This window comes from Amphibalanus amphitrite, unplaced genomic scaffold (genome assembly GCF_019059575.1).
Source record: "Amphibalanus amphitrite isolate SeventyFive unplaced genomic scaffold, NRLGWU_Aamphi_draft 000124F_arrow, whole genome shotgun sequence".
In the NCBI taxonomy this organism is placed as follows: domain Eukaryota; kingdom Metazoa; phylum Arthropoda; class Thecostraca; order Balanomorpha; family Balanidae; genus Amphibalanus; species Amphibalanus amphitrite.
Window position 1 is genome coordinate 444,953 of NW_024881619.1, and position 19,584 is coordinate 464,536.

Genomic DNA, 19,584 nt, shown 5'->3' on the forward strand with positions numbered 1-19,584 from the left:
TCAGCGTTTCTTCCTGTGGATGGCCAGCAGTGACTCAGAGCTTAGAAGTATTAGTTTTCTTCACAGGGCTGGGATAAAAAGTACTGAGGGTAATCTTCCACCAAGGAACTCTACTTTGACATGGTATGAGATGTAGGCACAAGTAGGTACTAGGTAGGTGCTCAGTTCCTATAGTCAGTAGTTGTGTATGTTTAGTCGGGTTAGCTTAGATCAGATTGTTAGTTTTTTAATTTGCCAAATGTCCATAAAAATGTGATCTGAGCAATGAGCATACCTGAACCTGACTAACCTGACAGCTGACCTAACCTCAATCATCACACATATTTGCAGCCTACCCAAGACCTGCATGGCAGTAGCACCCAGTTATAGGTAGGTACTCACCCTAACTCAATCTTACCTGCTAACCTTCAACTTGCCAAAAGTTAGCTCACATTGCCAAGCTGTGTCCAGGGAAACAGTCAACTGAGGAACTGGCTCATTGGGTGGCTGGTGTGAGTCTGTGCATTTAAAGTGTTTCTTCTCTGAAGCTGCTCTGCACTGCTGTATGTCATGTTAGATGCTCAGAAAATGTGGGAAATGATTACTTAGCGGTACTTTAGTGCTTTGTTAATACTCGAGACATGAACAAGTACAGATCCTGCAGGGTACAGCTATGAGTTAGGTGCTAGGTCATAGGTGAGTATGTTATGTGAATGTGGTGTTCCCTGTTTGACCGTAAGTATACAAACAAGCACAGGGTCACAGTTATATTCAATCTCCACATAAACATACAACAAAAACGGCCATATAGCCTAACTCCGAACACACCACAGATAACTTAAGCCTTTGAAGGCACAAAAATGTTTTGATTAACAGGACAGGTTTACAATATATCCTCTGTCCTTGGGGGATCTTGCTGCCAAGTTGAGGTATGATGACTGAACTTCAGGATTGATCAACCTTTTCTTAGCCACTGCTTATATACGAGAAAGACCAAATGCTTGTTTGTTTTGATTTACAGGACATGTATACAATATATCCTCTGTCCTTGGGGGATCTTGCTGCCACGTTGAGGTACCATGACTGAACTTCAGGATTGATCAACCTTTTCTTAGCCACTGCTTATAAACGAGAAAGACCAAATGCTTGTTTGTAAACTGCATTGAAAATTTAATGATCCACCTTCAATTCTGAGATGAAGGCACAAATGAAATAGTTCCCTCTCCTTTTGGAACACACAAAGCAAAATATTTAATAAATTTTAGTGGATGGACAAGAGCAATTAGCATAGCTTTCTGATTCCCTCAAGTTAACTTCTGGCACTGTTGATTATACGGCCTTGCTGTTGATGAATTACACCATGGATGAAGTGGTAGTAGGTAATCCATGATTACACTGACGCTTATTCGCTTCATATTTTGTAACAAACGCGCTAAAGCTGCAATATAACAGCACTATATGCTTCTTGACAAAATGCAATAGTATTAAAAATTTAGCCCTGATAGCATTCATTCTTGGTGGAAACGTAATTACAAAATATTTTGTATTAGCTATTAAATTCCGGCCGAAAACAGTGCACGGTTTAAGAAAGAATCATTCCAATGACGGTCCATTCTTGCGGTCCTGAAATCGCCACTATTTCCGGCCTTTCCAACGCAACTCGTTGTCCAGACGTAAATATGCGATAAAATCTCGATAATGCCTTCTTCCGCCAGGGTGTTTGAATTGGCATAGTCAGCAGATTGATATAATCAAAACAAAATGTACGGTGACATGCGTGCATTTAACAATGTGACGTATCCACATAGCGCACTTTTCAACAGCTTCTGGAATCGGTGCTGACCTCAGCACACCAACTGGTAGCATTACGTGCCAATCTGTCCCACGGCGGTAATAGAAGAGCTGGCTATTTACGTTACAGGTAAGCCCCTCTGCTCCACTTTACATGCCAAATCGCCTTACATTCCAGGTGGTTTTAACTTTTATTGCGATGGATTGTTGTTGATTGAGGTAAATAAAGTCGCTACTTGTCCTCACTGGCCCTCGCCTGATCCAGCATATCGAGAACCAGCTGCACACTCCTCCCAATCCTGGCCACTTCCGCGCGCAGCTCGCCGACATCACACTTGAGCTCGAGCGTGTTCCTGCGCAGCTCCTCCCACTCGCGCCCCTCCTCCTCCTCCTCAGGGTTCGGCTCCTCCGGCAGCGACTCCGTCCTCCGCGGCGGCTGCCGCTCGGCCTCCAGCCTCCTGCGGGCCAGCACCACACCAGCCGCGGCCGCCAGCAGACGCGGACGGTTCTTGAGCCAGCGCGCCAGCCGCAGTAGCTCCGCCTCGCGGACGGGCACGCGGCGTAGGGCGCCGAGCAGGCGGTGTAGCAGCGAGCGCGCCTGGCGCCGGCCGCCCAGCCGCACCTCGAGCCCGTGCGGCGGCAGGCGCGTCAGCAGACGGAGCTCGGCACGCGGCAGCAGCAGCCACAGCCGCCGGCAGCCGCCCTGCAGGTGCTGCTCGAACAGGTGCACGTACTCGAGGTGTTTGGTGTGCAGGCGCACGTTGGCTCGCTGCTCTATGTGACGCGTGTCGTTCACGGCCAGCCCGATCATGGCGTTCATTGTGATGATGAGAACGAAGAAGATGAACAGCAGGTAGGCCACGTAGCCGAACCCCGAGCCACGTAGCCGCTCGGGCGCGTAGTTGAGTTCGCCTATCGACATCACCAGAGTGGCGATGTACGTCTCCGCCGGGCTACCGAACTCCTCCTGACTCTGGAACAGCACCAGGAAACAGCTGGCAAACGCCAACATCACCAGCGCGTACACCATCATGAAGAGCGCCATGGTGCGCACCAGCGTCACCAACGTCATCACGTGGATAGACGCGAGCTCGGAGAGGCCGAACAGGTACAGCAGCTCGGCCCACGAGACGAGCAGCGTGGCAGCGCTCAGCTGCCGGAACACCGCCGGCGAGTGGTCGGCGGCCGCCAGACAGGCCACGGCGCCCGCGCAGCAGAGCCATACCACAACGTTCTCGGTGGCTCGCAGGTAGGCGCGAGGTCCGATGACGAACAGACGCTGCAGCTCCCGGATCAGCAGCATGATGACGGCCAGCACAGTCAGGGACAGCATGGCCACCTCCCAGCGCTCGCTGGACTCAGTGGAGCCGACGGAAGCGTAAGGAGAAGAGGAGGTAGCTGTGAGATTGGAGTCAGCCATTGGGGCTGAGGAGGTTGGCGAGACGGTTCGGGTTGAAGTTGGAGAGGATGCGTCGGTCGGTGCGAGGTCAAAGTCAGGTCTCTTGATGACGACCACGACGAACACGTTGAAGCAGGCGACGAAGAGCGCAAACATGGCCGTGTGGAGGACGTAGAACGGCCACACGATGCCCCATTTGAGGTTGAGGAACGTCTGGCAGAGTGGGTGCAGAAACAGCTGCTTCTGTGCTCGCCGGTCCTGTACGCTGTTCAGTAGGAGGGTCTCCACCTGGGGCGCGGCGCGCGCCGACAGCGGGGCCTCGTCCGGCGGCGGGTCGAGCAGGCGAGGGTCGAACACACTATAGTCGAACACGACGCGCCGATCGGTCGGTCCACCGGGCTCGCGCAGCTCCAGACACCGGTCGAAGGCCGCCTCCAGACACTCGGGGCAGCGGCGCACGATGTCCACCAGCGGTGTGAAGCCGGCGCCGTTCCGGGCCGCCACGCTGGCGCCGGCCTCGAGCAGGAGACGGACGCGCCCGGCGGCGCCGTCAGCCGCCGCCAGGTGCAGGGGCGTGCAGCCGAGCCGGTCGCGCGCCTCCAGCTGCACCCCGGGCGCAGCGAGCAGCGCGCGCAGCACGCCGTCGCTGCTGGCGCCGGCCGCCGCCGTGTGCAGCGCCGTGCTGCCGGCCGCGTTGGCCGCGTTCACGTCTGCGCCGTGCTCTAGGAGGATGCGCACCAGGGGCTCGGAGCCGTCCCGGACGGCCTGCTGCAGGACGCGCTCCTCTCCGAGCAGCGGCAGCGGCCGGCGCGCCGGGCCGCTCTCCGGGCCGCCGTCCGGGCGGGCCGACCGCAGCTGTGGCTCCTCCTCCTCCCCCATCGGCACCGGCACGCAGCAGTTGGGGTCGGCGCCGTCCTGCAGCAGCTTCAGCGTCTGCAGCCGACTGCGGCTCAGCACGGCGCTCACCAGACCGTCGTCATCGGCCGCCGAGGCGCTCGACTGGCGGCGGTACGGCGGCGGCTCGCCGGAGCCCCGCGGAGCACGCAGCGGCATGGCGGTGACGACGGTAGAGCGACGGCAAATATAACCAGCGACTTATCAACAGCGCAGTCTGCATTCACTGGGCAACGCTCGTACGAACAGTCGCACTGCACATACATAAAGCTACACGCCTTTCAATGGCCCTGAATCTCCAACAAGATCGCTAGCTTTACAGAGTCACTGCCAAATAAAGCACGACGGGTCCGGAAGGACGCGATCAACCACAGTTCAGTCTGTCACGACACTGACCTAGTACTGTTCAACGCGACGATGGCAGTGCCAGCCCTGATAAGATACAGAAGGCGGCGGTGGCGGTCGAGGGGGGTTATAATTCGTCACGTGGCAGCAGGGCTTAGTGCGTGGGGTCGAGGTCCAGAGAGCACCTCATCTCCGCTCCCCACCGCTGACAGGACATGGTGAACCACATTTCAGTCTCATGTCACGAAACGGTCCGGTGCGAAATTCAACAGCAGTAATCGCAGGAAATCGAGATACAAAACATGTCTAAATCTTAGGTATGCCAATGCAATTAACAACCGCTTCAAATTCATCACATGGGCTGACAGTTCAAGTGTACTATACCGAGATATCTAATAATTAAAAAAAAATACTCTAGATAAGCTCGGTAAATGACGGTTGAAAACATTGCATATCAACTCACAAAACGTATTGTAAGCCGATACACTAAACATCGATTGAGGCATAGCAGCATAGCACTCATTCGTAACAATCTCCACAAAGCTAATTTTGCACAGCATACGAGATAGCTGCCGCTTACGAACGGCCACGGAATAGCGAATAATAATCTACTGCGATCGGTACGCCGAACGATCAACTGAATAGCTTAGATACCACTATCCAGAGCGCCCAAAACTGATACCGGCAGTCAAACTTCAGTAGCTTCTAAGAGCTCTACAAACATAAGCCACCTTGCAAGCCCAGAGCTAAGCCGTCTGTCTACGCAACAATTCGCACGGAAACGTTTGCAGAATATCAATTGCTCTCAGAAGCTATCGGACGCCTTCACCGAACAACGCCGCAACCTGACTTCACGTGCCATCAGAAATTCACATAAAGTTAGAGAGACACCGGTTTTCACGGTTTTGTGGAACCGATATCCTCCACGATTTTGATTCCCAAACAAGACCTTCATCTACCAGTCGACCCACCCCAGAATTTTCATTTGTCATACCCATATCTGTCATAAAATCACAAGATAGCAAAAACAGTTTATTGTACAAAAACGAATCGATATCGGGAGTAGACCAATACTCCTCCCAAGGCACTGCTAGAACTGTTTTCATCGGCTTATCAGTCACAAGAGTTCCATCGAAAATGATCCAAAATCGGTAAATGTCGATAGCGCACCCATCAAATTGTCCTCTGCTGCGTGGACTGAAACAGGTCCATTTATAACGCGTCCTATTGTAGGTACCAACGAAACCGAACGCAATCAGGTACGGTTCCTTCCACTCCACTGTGGTTTGTGTTTCAGAGCACTCAATAGTCGAGAGCACTCTAGTTGAGAGCCAGCGGCACTATGAGCATACTAATGGGATAGCTTAGCGTGCTTTAACGGCTGATAGCATAACTAGCGATCAACTAGCTACCGGCATAGCAAGGGTCTGTTCCAGCGCCCCCTGAAAACACCTGAACGCTCTAGAAAGCTCCAGAATTATCCAGTCAGCGTTGTAGCGCCACCAGAAACATCCAGCAGCCTCCAGTCAGTTGCGAGGTCCACAATTAACTGGAGGCTCTGGTCTACAGCAACGGCGCAAATGTAGCGTTTACAGAATATGGAAGCTTGGTCTTTTGAATTATTTTATAGTTGTATATAGAATCACACTTTAAAAAAATGAAACATACTTTCTTGCATTCTGTGCCTCCATTCTGTGCAAACATTGCATTCTAGTGCCTCCAATAAAAGCTTATAACTTTCTCGAAGAGCCATCAGTAAATAACTTTGACTGGAGGCGCTGGAACAGGCCCTAAATGCCTAGCTACGAGCAGGGAAGATAGCACTAGCACAGGAGATAACAAAGACGCACAAAGGAGACTGAGCCGATTCGGTCCCAAACGCCTCTCACTTCAACCAGATGGATCATCCAACCACTGCTTAGTTGGAAACTACCGTCAGAACCACTGCTTAGTTGGAAACTACCGCCATCTCAGGCAGCGAGAGACGGCATACAGCTCTCTTCCAACTTAGCCTTCTTAGACAGTATCGGCTATGCCACCACACACCCCGGCAGACTCGCTCACACAACGAGCGGTGAGCTCTCAGCCCCCGTTGAACCCAGCCAGGGACAGAGTTGGCCGGGACCTGCCTGGTGCGGCTCCCCGCCGGCGGCGTCCCTGTGATGACGTCATCAGTGGAGCACGCGCACCGTGTGCCGGCCGGCCATCATGATGACGTCATCGTCCTGCAGGTCCTTGATGGCATCCTCGAACATCTCGCGGGTGATCATCTGTGGGGTGGGGGGAATGGAAAGGACCGTTAAATTATATCCGACAGCCCCCGCTAACAATTCCTCTCCCTTCTGGAAATTTACAAGCACAACAATGGTGCGCGGAACTGCAAAATAGTTTGGTATCTCACACAGCAGCATTGTAGCTGCGGTGCATTACACCAATCACTTCCACGAACAGGAATAAGTAATAAATGCACTCAACTTCCATTCCACTTCGGTCGCTTACCTAGGTTTTTGGTCCTCGCTGCTTGCGCAACAAACAAAGCGATAGGTAAGTTCGTACATGACGAACTATTGGTTGAAGCCAGCAGATACCAATAAAATATTAATATAAATCGCAAATGAAAGATGATGCAATAAATGGTCCCAAGTTGTTACATGAAATCGTCAATAAACAAAACGTAAACAACATAGCTTTCAAGATAAATCAAAGAACGGAAAAGACACAAAGCTCCAGCAAATCCAGCACACACCTGCCACCATGTCTGCTGATAACGGCAACTTTTACCCAGATCGCCCCGTCATCCTCATCAGAACTCACGATGTCCGAGTGCTCGCGCAGCTCCTGGTAGAGTTTGGTGAGCGGCACGGTCGGTGCCGAGCCGCGCTCCTTGAGCACCTTCTTCAGGGCGGCGGCCACCTCCTGCCGACGTTTGCGTCCGGCCGCCGACAGGCCCGTGGTCAGGATCGATATGTCGATACGGCCTGTTCAGACAGAGGAGGGAGGGAGAGAGGTGGTGAGTGACCCGACGTGACGCGGTCGTTGACTACGGCGTCAGCCAGGAATTTCGCGGCGCAGCGTAAAAACTGAGCCTTTTAAAATTCTGGAAATGATTCTTACTCACGGTTCACCGTATGTGACTCAAATCGTTATTCTGATGAACAGCTCAACCAAAATACATAAGTTTCACAAAGCGGATCTCAGCGAGTGTCCGACCCACCCAACTGTGCCCGGTCGGCCGGCGCCGACCTGACTGACCTGAGGTCGGGTCGGTGGCGGCCTGTTTGAGCGCCTCGCGGTGCAGCCGCCACGCCTCCTCCACGTCCGGCAACTCCACAGAGTTGGAGAAGCGCATCTTGGCGTGCGCCTCGGCCAGCCGGATGAGGCTCTCCAGCTGGCGCGGGTAGGCGGTGATCTGACCGCGCCCGCTGCCCACCTGCCGGAGGCACACCAGGTCAGGTCAGTGGGGTCGGGACCGCAAAGATCAGGACCGCGAGGTCAGCAACAGTCAGAAGCCAGAGCAGCTGGCAACCATACTAGGAACATGATGCATTATCCAAGCCAGATGGCTTTATTTTCTCTGAAAACCGATAACGTGTGAGGAAATTAACACGCGCAGTGGAAGGGTTGCGAGTACTACGCCCAGTGGAAGGGGGGGCGGATGTCGCCCCCCCCCCCTAAGATCTCAGCTCCCACTGGAGCTAGAAAGACGAAATTTGGAGGGTAGGTAGGGGCCATAGGGAACTCTGTTGTATGTGAATTTCATGACCCTAAGTCAATATCTTCAAGGTCAAATGAGGTCAAATGTGGTCAAATCTGCCATATTAGCGACTTTTTTTGCGTTTACACGCCGATAACTCAAAAAGTTACCGGCCGATTTTTTTAATCTTTCACTATACGAAAGAGCAAACATTTGTGAGTATGTATGGCGAATTTCTAGATAATCCAACAATAAATATGGCAGTTAGAAGCCTGCTAAGGGTAAGATGTCGCCGGCTGAAGCGGCCATCGGCCGACGCGGGAAACGCGGCAATCACAATTTTTGTGTTTACACACTCATAACTCAAGTTGTTACCGGCCGATTTTCAAAATTCTTTGACCATATGATTGCCTGTACATTTCTCAGTCTACTCAGCGAATTTGATGCGAATTTAATATAATCAGCGGTAAGGAGCGCGATGTAAAGACGGAACCGTCCCGCCCCGGCACAGTCTACAATTCAGGCGGCGCCTAACGGCTAGCGCCGGCCGCCGCGCCGCCGCGGCGGCAGGATGTTTGACTTTACACCGCTATTACTAGAAAAGTTGTGAACCGATTTTCTTACTTCTTGCACGAGAAGATCCGCAGTTAAATTCTGGACAGGTAGCCGAAATTTCACATTGATATTATGCTTGCGGCGCGAGTTATTGGCGAAAAACAGGAGGGGTGGGCGAAATCCGCCCCCCCCCCTTCCACTGCGCGTGTTAAGCGAAACGCTTAAACCAAAACAAGTTGGGGGTTAGTATTGCAGATATAGAAAAGTGTCCTCATATCGGGATTCGATCCCACGTTTCTGACCTTGCGCATGTCGACGTATGCCGAGATGAGTCTCTGCGAAGCGGCGTCGGTGAGGGTCGGCTGGAACGTGGCCTTGGCGTAGGCGATGTAGTCGCGAAGCACTCCCATGTCCTGACGGAGACGGAGGGGAACGAGTTACATACAAACAGGGGCAGAGGAGAGACCCAGTCAGCTTGTTTATAGGAAGTGACAGAACTGCAGCAAGATCCGAGTGATATTCACGCGGGTATACAAATGAGTGGCATTATTTGCCACCCCCTGGCATGACACGACTACGCATTCTTCCGTTCCCCTTTAGAACAACAATACAATACCCATCCAACACCACAACAGCACAGTTCAATCACATTGACCCAATCACCATCCTACGATACATTATCCCCCGGCCATGTGTTTTCCTTCTCTCCCTCCCCCAGGGCCCCACCTACCATGATCTCATCCTCCTGGGCCTCGTCGGCAGTGTAGTAGAGCGACACCAGATGGCGGGCCAGTCGCCGGTCAAACGCCTCGTCCTGAGGGTCCAGCATCAGGAAGATCAGGTCGAACCTGTCGGCAGGAAGAGAGGTCAGCCAGTTAGACTTGGGTGAGTTTAGGTTGGACACATGTGGTCATTAAAGGGACCCTCCCACCTTCAAAAAAGTCAATGAATTGGCATGAAAGTGATGTCGCTCGGTTCAGAAAGAGCAAAAACGAATATCTACCAAATTTCATCGAAAAATATTCACCGGTTTTCAAGATATTAGACTTTTACTTTTGTTTACTATTTGGGATCTCCGCTGTTCCTAGCGACTTTATTTGAAAGTGCGGCATTTGTTGCGCGCAAAGCAGCATATACCACCGCGTGCTACAAAACGTTTTAGTCAAACATTTAACGGACGTTCGAAAGCCTGATGACGTCATCAGACTCCCGTAATGGTTAAGAGATAGGGACTAAGCTGGTCCCACCCTGCAAGTAAAGGGAAGAAATTTCTTGAACACCATAAAGCTGCGGGGGTTGCGACCAGGATAAATGGTGGTTTCTGAGCCTGGCCGCAAACTTGGCTATCTCAACTCAAAACTAATGTTAAGGTGGGATGGTCCCTTTAATGGTAGGCAATGAATGATAAACGAGCATAGCCACAAGTGATACCATTATGCCAAGATCGATTTCAAACAGACCGGCTTTCAGTTAAAAAAGACGTGGAAAATGGTGGAATTCAGTACGAATGTAGGCGAAATTATCAAGATCAACAGTTTATAGCGTCTGTTTTGACCGTCAAAAGCACTTTAAATCCATACAGCCAGTCTCAACCATGTTCTTCCATCACTCCTACCATGCCACCTCCTCTCTTCTCCCTTGCCCCACCCATCCCGTCCCTCTGACCTGGAGAGCAGCGTGTGCGGCAGCTCAATGTTCTCGATGATGGTTTTGTTTTTGTTCCACTGCGACTCGCACGGGTTGGCCGCCGCCAGTAGCGAGGTGCGAGCGTTCAGCTGGCAGATGATACCGGCCTTGGCGATACTCAGAGTCTGCTGCTCCATCACCTCGTGCAGCACGCTGCGCGTCGCCTCGCTCATCTTGTCGAATTCGTCGATACAGCAGATGCCGTTGTCGGCCAGCACCAGGGCGCCTCTGGCGGCGAGGAGAGGAACTAACGTCAGCGGTCGGAGACGAAAGGTGAGACACGTTCACTGGGCTAAGTGGGATGCATATTGGATGGCGGTGTGCAAGTGCAGAAAGTCACGCACTTGTCTTGGCTATATATCTTAAGGTTAATAATCATTTTAACATGTTCTCCATGTAAGCATTGAGTAACGTGTTTGTCTACACTCTACAAAATACAAAAAAAAAAAAAAAACGCGGAGAAGAATTGCATCACGATGGCCGGATGGCGCCAAGTCATCGTCAGTAATATCACCGGTTATTTAGCGACGAACGCGCAGAACCACTCATCACCGTTCCGTGCTTCTATCCTCAGGATACTGAAATCCTTCTCCTCCACGCCGCAACCCCCTCCGGGCTGGACAGGCAACTTTATCTCATGCGGGCTGCTCCCTTGGAGTGGCACCGCTGCTCCCGAGGGAGCGCACCCCGTAGCCGGGTGCAGTGAGTGCCTTGGGGCTGAGTGGCCTGTCCTCTGGACGGGCTCAGCCCCGGCGACTCACTAGGGTGCCTGCCCAGACCAATGTCTCCCCCTATATCCTATCATCCTCCCGGCTCTGAAATGGTCTAATTGGACCGAAAGGGCCTAACCCAACAAAACAAACAAACATCTATGTATATCCACATATTTAGCCCTGAAAACCGCGCCCAAACCTCCAAACAAACTATACAAAAAACGCTGTAAAATTATTAAAGTCGCCACCAGCCCCCCACCCCCCCCCCCAAAAAAAATCAAACGTATCCCTCCCCGCATCACTCACGTCTGCAGCGTCAGCTGTTTGGTCTCCGGGTCCTTGGTGACGTAGGCGGTGAGACCGACCGCCGAGGAGCCCTTGCCCGAGGTGTACTGGCTCCTGGGCACCAGGTTATAAACGTACTGCAGCAGCTGAGACTTGGACGTGCCCGGGTCACCGCACAGCAGAATGTTGATGTCCGACCTGGCGGGAGGGGGGGGGGGAGGGGAACGGGTTAGACAAGAGGACGGATGGCTCGGGAATGTCAGAGAGAAACGACGTTCAAATGCTACCGCCTTGGATGTACCAGGGTACTTCAGGCCTCAGGGCAATCGGGAGAGTACTGTCCCCAACGTGAACAAGTGCAATACGCTGAAAATAATATCACTGCTGCCTTCGACGTTAGTGTTTCGGAGAGGTAAAATCAAAAGTGAGAGAATCCAGCTAGAGTTCTAAACTACGACAGCACAAAACAGCAACTACAAACGAGCAATTAACAAAATTTGTTGATTGCTAAGAAAATTAATCTGATTAAGAGCAAACAGAGGTAACTCTCACATTACAGACTCATGCCATTACGGCGGCCCCGATATGTCCCTGCGTGACGCCACGTTGGCTCACCTCCATTTGCCGCGTCCCGAGTCTGAGAAGTCCTTCTGCGTGCCGCTGAAGAGCTGCATCAGAATGCCCTTCTTGATGTCCTCGTTCTCGTAGATGGAGGGCGCGATGGCCCGCGCCAGTCGCTCGTACACGTCCTCCTTCCGGGAGAGCTCCTTCAGAGTCTCGATACGCTCCGGAGTCAGAGTCATCGGGTTACTGCCGGATTGAAGACGGGTTAAATGGAGATACTGAAAACAGATCTAGGGCGACCTATCGGTTCGCTAAGAAAACACGCGTGAGTCCATCGGGTTTCTGCGAAACGGTTAAACATAGGTTAAACTTATAGGGTAAACCATAGACTACCGTTTTACTGAGTAGTGTCTATGGTTAGCTCAACGGGTTATAATCGAACACAATAACCTGACCAAGACTACTGTAGATATGGAGTAGTCTATGGTTAAACTCATCGGGTTAATATGGAACACGAATATGGTCCACAAATTGCCGACTACTATTTGGCTACATAAGCCGCTCGATGACATGCTGCATACGAGGGCGATCTAGATCTAGGGCGACAGGTTAACTCGTATTGTAACTCGACAAATTCCGCATTCGTCAGTAAATTCCGCATTCCGCGTCCTAAATTACATCGATTTATACTGGCGGTACAACCACAAATGATGTGAGAAACTCTCCCGGCGGTCTGTATAAGCGATTGACCACAGATCTCACACAAAACTTATCATACCAATGTTGATAAGGTCTAAGCTGAGCTAGAGCACAGCTAGCGCGGCACAGCATGACTGCGCTCCGACTCATCTGAGACATAACTGTGCTCCTAGTCCTAGGTGAGCTGACCACTGACCCGTCGCCGCTGATACCCCGCAGCCGCTTCGTGTCCAGCCGGCGGAAGTGGATGACGTCAATGTGCGTCTTGTAGACCGCCTTCACACTGCGCATGCGCGGGTTGACGCGCAGCGGCGCCGCCCGGTATATGCCTGAGGTGATGGGAGGGGGAGGGGCGTCAGTTGATTTCAAACGCCACCGAACGGGCTACAATGCAGAGCAGAGAATAGTCAGCTCAAAGCCAATTTTTCTACAATGTGTGGGTTGAAAGATTTTACGTCATCTACAAAAGCATTATATTCGTTGAACAATGAACAGTGATAAAATAAGTAGCAAAAATGTTAATAGAATTTTTTTGCTGATGATGACTTTGTAGCATGCGTTTGAAGCACCACTGACCCCCACGCCCAGCAGTCCACTGACCTGTGACGGTGACCCTGTCTCCGGCCTGTACAGCATCCACCAGATCATTATGCGCATACGCGAGCACCGTGTGCGGCGTCTGGCCGGGTGGCATGTCGTCCGGCGACTCCTGCAGCTTCACCATCTGCTTGTCCGAGAACTGCGACCGGTTGTGGATCAGAGTGTAGGAGAACTTGGTGTTGCAGTGTGTGCAGAGCACCGGCTCAGCAATACGGCCACGGTCAATGTCGACGGACATGGTGTTGGAGCACACAGTGCACCGGAAGAACGCCTCGCGCATTTCGGGGATGACGTTCGAGGTGCGCGTCACCATGCCGCTAATGGTGATGAGCTGGTCGATGTCCTCCGGGTTGAGCGCGCGCATGTTGCGTGTCTTGTTAGCGTTGAACGGGCGCACCATGATCTGGTGCTGGAGGGCCGTCTCCGGGTACTGCTCGTGGAACATCTCGTTGACGGCCATGTCGAACGTCGGAATCACCTGACGGCGGTGACGTCAGAGTACCACAGTAAATGTAGGAGGCGCAAATGAGTTTACTACGTCAAGAAAAAGCAGTCAGGAAGATATACAAGCGAAAAGAAAATTGCATCAAAGCGTGGAGAGAAGTGATGGATGATTATAATTTACATGATTTCTCAGTAAAACAAATCGCCAATGATAAGAGTGACAATCAACTAAGCGAATGATACCGGGCAAGGAGCTGAAAGCCCCTCATTTTGGAGATATCGGATCAGCGCGTCTCCACGGCGCCGTTGGTAAGCCGCCGCTGAGTACGTTAGTCTCACCTCCTGCGGATAGCAGACCAGTTGGCGATAGAGGTCGCCGTCAAACTGCTGCAGGTGTGCGCAGTTGATGTTGAGAAACGGCTCCTCCACCAGGTGAATCTAACGTCGGAGACACGGGGTGACGTCAAACCGCAGTCAGAGGCATGCAGCTCGAGGTTCGATAAAGACAAGCGGTCGCTGAGACAAGATGCTGGATGCAGGAACTCATCCAGGGTAACTAGATCCGGAGTCTTCGAAAAAAACTCAATAAACGAATTCTATGATTAAAAAGAACTGACGCCGCGGGGTAACTCTTGTATCTTTCTTGTCGACTGACCTCTCGCAGCTTCTGCATGTAGAGCGGCCCGGACTCGTCCATGTTCTCCACGCGCTCATCCTCCTCCACGGCGTCGACGAACGTATCCAGGAAGCGGCGGAACTTTTCCTTGCACGTGCTCACCACCACGTCGGTGCCCCAGATGACCAGCTGGGGGCCCTGCGGCACGGGAGTCGGCGCGGCGCCGTCGCCGGCGGCGGCAGACGGGGCACGCTCCGGCTCACCGCCCTCCGCGGCGGCGTCCTGACGGCAAAGGGGGAGGGCATGGGAGGGTCAGATAGAGGTAGCGCCAGGTTGAAGTGGGAATTAGGGTTTGCTTTACATTGAGTGAAAGAAGTGCCAAAGCGTAACTAATTTCATAAAATATTATGCATAGACGTAAAGCTACCACATAAACTCTCATGCTGCATGCATAGGTGTATTATGCCAATGATATGAAACTGCAAGCCTTACCCTAAAAGAAATAATAAATATATCATTATCATCAATTTTAAAACTGCAAGTGTAAAAAAAAAAACGTTTCACGCTGCTCCACGCCCCCCACTAGAGTTTCCCACTCTCTCTCCTCCCAGCTACACTCACCGGCTCGCCCACGTTGACCTGGCGCATGACGCGGTCGGAGCGCAGGTCCGAACGGTGTCGCACGGGTGTGCCGCGCGCGCTGGACCGCGGGGTGCGCAGAGAGCCCAGCGAGCTGGGCGTGCCATAGTTGAGCGGCGAGCCGAGGTCGATCTCGCTAACGACGCTGGCCGGGCCGCTGATGACGCTGGCCGGCGCGCCCAGCCGGGAGAGCGCCGGAGAGCTGGCCGCCTGCTGGTCCGAGGAGACGCTGGGCGGCACCGCCTCGGACGGCGCCGGCGACTCGGCCGGCGGCAGCGGCGCGCCGGAGTCGGCACGGGACGAGGCGCGCCCGGAGCGCGGTGAGGCGCGGCTCGGGGTCGAGGCTGCCGAGCCGGTGCGGCCGCGGCGGGTCGGCGTGCGAGCCGGGGACGGCATGACGGGCAGCTTCGGGGCCGGCAACTACAGCAGCCTGAGGATGAGTTGGGTGGTCAGATGCAGGGCAGGGCGAGAAAACAGCACACTTGCTAGCTTGCATACCTTTGCCATAGTAGGTGGCAGAATAGAATGATTGGGTGGAAGCATGCTGCATTCATACCAGAGTTATAAAAAATAAACAGCCTTTCTGACTTGGTGCGAGTGCTACATTTTTAAAGCACATTTTAAACATCCAGAATCAGGTGTGTCCCACGCAGTGGGCGCCGGGCGGATTGTGCCAGAATTTTGGTACAGCATCCAATGTACCTAACGGTCTAACCCCATGCACTAAAATTTCGGAGCACGGTCAAAAAAGGATTTCAGTGCAAGAAGACGATTTCAAAAATTTTGGCACAAGGCAATGAAACCCAACCCTAGCTAACTTCCCTCGCTGTACAGTCACTTCTAGTTTTAGGGCCCAATCAGCACCTAACTATCCGGCATTTCCCCGACTTACCACCCGTGATTTCCTTGATCGAAAGGGTGTGACTCTCAATGTAGCCCACCCAAAGTATTTCCTATCAGCTAAACTTGTTCTGCTAGTGCACACTACTGATTTCCCACAATAACCTGCCCAACAAGACACAGGTCATACAAATAATTTCCTGGAGGATCACACAGTGTAGCTTGGGCTTTGTTATGAAACTTTTCATCATTGATGGCATAGATTGGGACATGTATGGGTAGTCGTAAAGCAGGCGTCACACTTCCATGTGTATGGCTGGAGGTAGTGTGACGGGCTGTGACCTTGAGACTGGTGCTAGTGTCGTCGCAATACATTACATCACGGACATACTATCGATGCATTGACTAGTTGACTGCTGGAACCAGTCCCGCTGGAACCGGCTGACTCCCACTATGTTCTGCAGTAGTAGGTTGAGTCCCACTTTGTCCCGCTGGGACTAATCCCATTGTGTCTCGCTTGGACCAGCCAAGTCCCACTATGTCATTGATAGAAAACATGCATCAATAGCACGTCCGTGACGTAATATATTGCGACAGACAACACACAAGGCACAACACTAGCACCAGTCTCAAGGCCACAGCCCGTCACACTACCTCCAGCCATAAACACAAGTGTGACGCCTGCTTTATGACTACCCATGTACATGCTTGAACAGAAAAAAGGTTAAAATTTGGCACACATAAGCATTACCTACTGTTAACGCCAGACCCCTTGAGACCCTAATTTTTCGCGATTATTTTTAAATGCGTGGAGGAATTTCAACCAAGCTCAGGATATGGCCGTTTCAAGACCTGCCGAAACTTTTACAATTTAGATATTTTATCGCCATTTCAATATTTCAGGCACTTGTCATTGACTCGTAATGTTAACTGTTTTTCCATCCTGGATAGAGGCTTTCTACGTCATATGACATTAGGCTCCGCCCACGACTGCGGCATTGACCCGTGCCCATCAGCGACCTCTGTACAAACGACACCCCTGCCATCTGTAAAGGACTATGAATTTCGCTGACGCTTCACGTGCTATGAATCAATTGCAGCAGACGGTCAAGTAAATGTTAGGCTCTTGTTGACACTTGTATATAGGACCAAGAGGACCATCACTCCTCAACCTACTACTCACACGTGCTTCGAACAAACGTTAACGATTCCTAATTAATACGATTTTCGATATAGGGTATCTGTTTGAAATACGAGCGAGCCTTATGATGTGAAGCGAAGGCAATTAACTTATTATTGCGTTGTTCGAGGGCTGCATAGCGATGTACAAATCGGCAGCTACTTGGTGATATCCGACATCCCATTATCGCATTATCTGCAACGCCATAGGCTTTAAATGCAGGTGAATATCTCCTAACCTTATGTCAGTTATATGCCATCTGCCCGTCATTTGCAGCTTATAAAAAATAAAACAAATATCAGCGAACAAATCAGCATTGTACAAGCAATGCGCATTGAGCATGTATGGCTCCTCAGTCATCATGTCGCTCTCTGGGCACTGTCAGCCAAGACGCTATGCACAACTCCGCCGGCTTTCGGCACCGCTCGACCGTCCCCGCTCCCCGCCACAGCGAGAGTGACCGCGCGCCGGCCCGAAACCGCCGCAGGCCAAGACCACAGAGGCGGGGCTTAGCTGTGACGTCATAACGTATCACAGACTGACTGGTGATAGCCTCTACACACCGGGTGAAAATCTTGCTCGAAATTTAACATTACGAGTCAATGACAAGTGCCTGAAATATTGAAATGACGATAAAATATCTAAATTGTAAAAGTTTCGGCAGGTCTTGAAACGGCAATATCCTGAGCTTGATTGAAATTCCTCCACGCATTTAAAAATAATCGCGAAAAATTAGGGTCGCAAGGGGTCTGGCGTTAACAGTAGTACCTACCATATTATTGCAAATTGCACCAAAATCTCAGTTTTCTTATAGCAGGCATCTCACATGCTGCCACCACAGTTGGGCAAACTAGACCTTTGGAATCAAAATATGGAGGCATCAAAAGATTGATTCCTGATGACCATATTTGGGCATAAATGCAGACCATTTCTAACTTACCAAACACTTAAAAATAAGAGAGTATTTCAAGAAGGAGCATGCCTGATCTTGAACAGAAATGCTGGAAGTATCTCCTAAGCAAAATAATATTGCTCCTATCATAACGATTTGAATTCTATAGGTAGTTAAAGGCAATCAAGGAATTGATTCACTTTAAACAGATAATCATAATATTGATTCCTCATCAGCTGGCTAATCATTATTTTGATTCACAGGTAATGTTAAGAGATAGGCAACAATGGCATGCAAGAATACATCATTTATCTTGCTATTATTCTCATTAAGTGGTATCCTCAGTACCACAACAGATACCTATAGCATTGTTGTACTTTACCTTCACTACATTTGATAACAATTCACAATTTTTAAACGTCAAGAATACAAAACTGAAGCAACAGGTAAAAACCATATAATAAATATAAAAACACTACAACAATGATAATTAGGGGTTTGAAAATTTCATTTTGCCATTTTACACAAATACTGATTGTTTAGTATGCGATTCATGTTACAAAAATAACATACAGTGTGATTTCCTCAAAACAGCTTTTACGTGATGGTCAGTGCCTCTGTCTTTTTCCCATTCACAAGGCCAAAGGGACAATTTCTCAGTTTTGAGGTAACACTTTTTGCAAACCTACCACATTTTTCTACCTTTTTAAACAAAAATCTCACCGTCATGGGCCTTTTTTCAACCGTAACGATACATTTGAAGTCAAAAGTGTACCCAAATGAATCAAAAAATTGATTCTATGCCCATATTTGGTCATGGCTCCTCCCACCAGAATCAAATTATTGATGCCTCCATATTTTGATTCTAAAAGTCTAGTTTGCCCAACTGACCAGTTTGGGGAAAGTCGCTAGATTCGTCAGGTCTAGAGATATTTCTACCAATTCACTATATAGGGTAATTACATAGCGGTGATTTCACAAACGGAGTCAGTTTTTTCTGAGGGGGGCAAGGGGGTACAACGGATAACTTGTTCCCCGGGAGGCGGGAACGCCTGATCGGAGTCAGGCTTGCAAGGCCGCGTTGGAAACTTGGAAAGCGTTCGAATAGACAAGCCTAATGGCTAATGTAATGCGAATTATCATCGGAATTCACTGGAACATAAGCATTTATTGACTATCACGATCGTCTAAGTTGGGTAATGATGCTGCTTATTACTTGAATCCCAATCCTGCGATGAACAGCTTGAGCTGCGGGCAAAAATCCACGTACCGATTGAAAAACAAATGGAAGATCAAAGATAAAATCATTTTATTATAATAAAATAAAAATAATTTATGAACCATACCTTGTAAAAACGGCGAGAGTTCTACACCACACAACACAACCGACAGCACCAAGGCTGTAGAACTCCGACAGCACCAGACAGCACCACCGCGCGCCACATTTGTTTACGAAAATGGCAGCGAGCGCGGCGAGTTTTGGCGGGAGCAGATCAAGAAGTATTTCTTATCTCATCTCAGAAAGCAAAAATATGGTAAAAACATTAACTTGCGTTTGAAAGCGATATATCATAAATAATTTCCTTTTAAATTTATATTGAACAGCATCGACATGTATTTGTAAGCGAAAAGCAGCATTTTGTTGGTGAGAAATGGTTAAAAACTTTTGTTCTTGAGGCTTAGAGTGGCCACTTTTTCACATGAATCATATCGATACTGAATTGATGCTCGTGAAAATGGAAAACATGCAGGCCGTAGCCCGTAACGTA

The 19,584-nt window shown here is 50.6% G+C and overlaps 2 protein-coding genes across 3 annotated transcripts; both read right to left on the reverse strand.

The window, feature by feature from the left end:
- Nucleotides 1-1,965: 1,965 nt before the first annotated feature.
- LOC122381666 (transient receptor potential channel pyrexia-like) lies at nt 1,966-5,428 on the reverse strand. Its single transcript, XM_043366102.1, has one exon. The coding sequence runs from the start codon at nt 4,220-4,222 to the stop codon at nt 2,003-2,005; it is 2,220 nt and encodes a 739-aa protein (XP_043222037.1). The 5' UTR covers nt 4,223-5,428; the 3' UTR covers nt 1,966-2,002.
- LOC122381665 (DNA replication licensing factor MCM4-like) lies at nt 5,428-19,317 on the reverse strand. 2 transcript variants are annotated; one of them, XM_043366099.1, is made up of 14 exons: nt 19,162-19,317; nt 14,886-15,333; nt 14,304-14,546; nt 13,988-14,086; nt 13,205-13,682; nt 12,801-12,933; nt 11,957-12,151; nt 11,363-11,539; nt 10,323-10,571; nt 9,388-9,505; nt 8,960-9,070; nt 7,661-7,838; nt 7,223-7,386; nt 5,428-6,678 (listed from the first exon to the last, which is right to left on the reverse strand). In XM_043366099.1, the coding sequence occupies exons 2-14, from the start codon at nt 15,297-15,299 to the stop codon at nt 6,580-6,582; spliced, it is 2,658 nt and encodes an 885-aa protein (XP_043222034.1). In that variant the 5' UTR covers nt 15,300-15,333; nt 19,162-19,317; the 3' UTR covers nt 5,428-6,579. The 2 variants fall into 2 exon arrangements, with proteins under 2 accessions (XP_043222034.1, XP_043222036.1); XM_043366101.1 differs by lacking the exon at nt 19,162-19,317 and adding an exon at nt 17,696-17,779.
- Nucleotides 19,318-19,584: the final 267 nt, after the last annotated feature.

Coding starts and splice junctions, on each gene's coding strand:
- LOC122381666 (XM_043366102.1), bottom strand. CDS start 4,222: ATGCCGCTGCGTGCTCCGCGGGGCTCCGGCGAGCCGCCGCCGTACCGC.
- LOC122381665 (XM_043366099.1), bottom strand. CDS start 15,299: ATGCCGTCCCCGGCTCGCACGCCGACCCGCCGCGGCCGCACCGGCTCG. Junction 14,547..14,885: donor AGGTCAACGTGGGCGAGCCG/GTGAGTGTAGCT, acceptor CTTTGCCGTCAG/GACGCCGCCGCGGAGGGCGG. Junction 7,839..8,959: donor CATACGTCGACATGCGCAAG/GTCAGAAACGTG, acceptor TGCCTCCGGCAG/GTGGGCAGCGGGCGCGGTCA.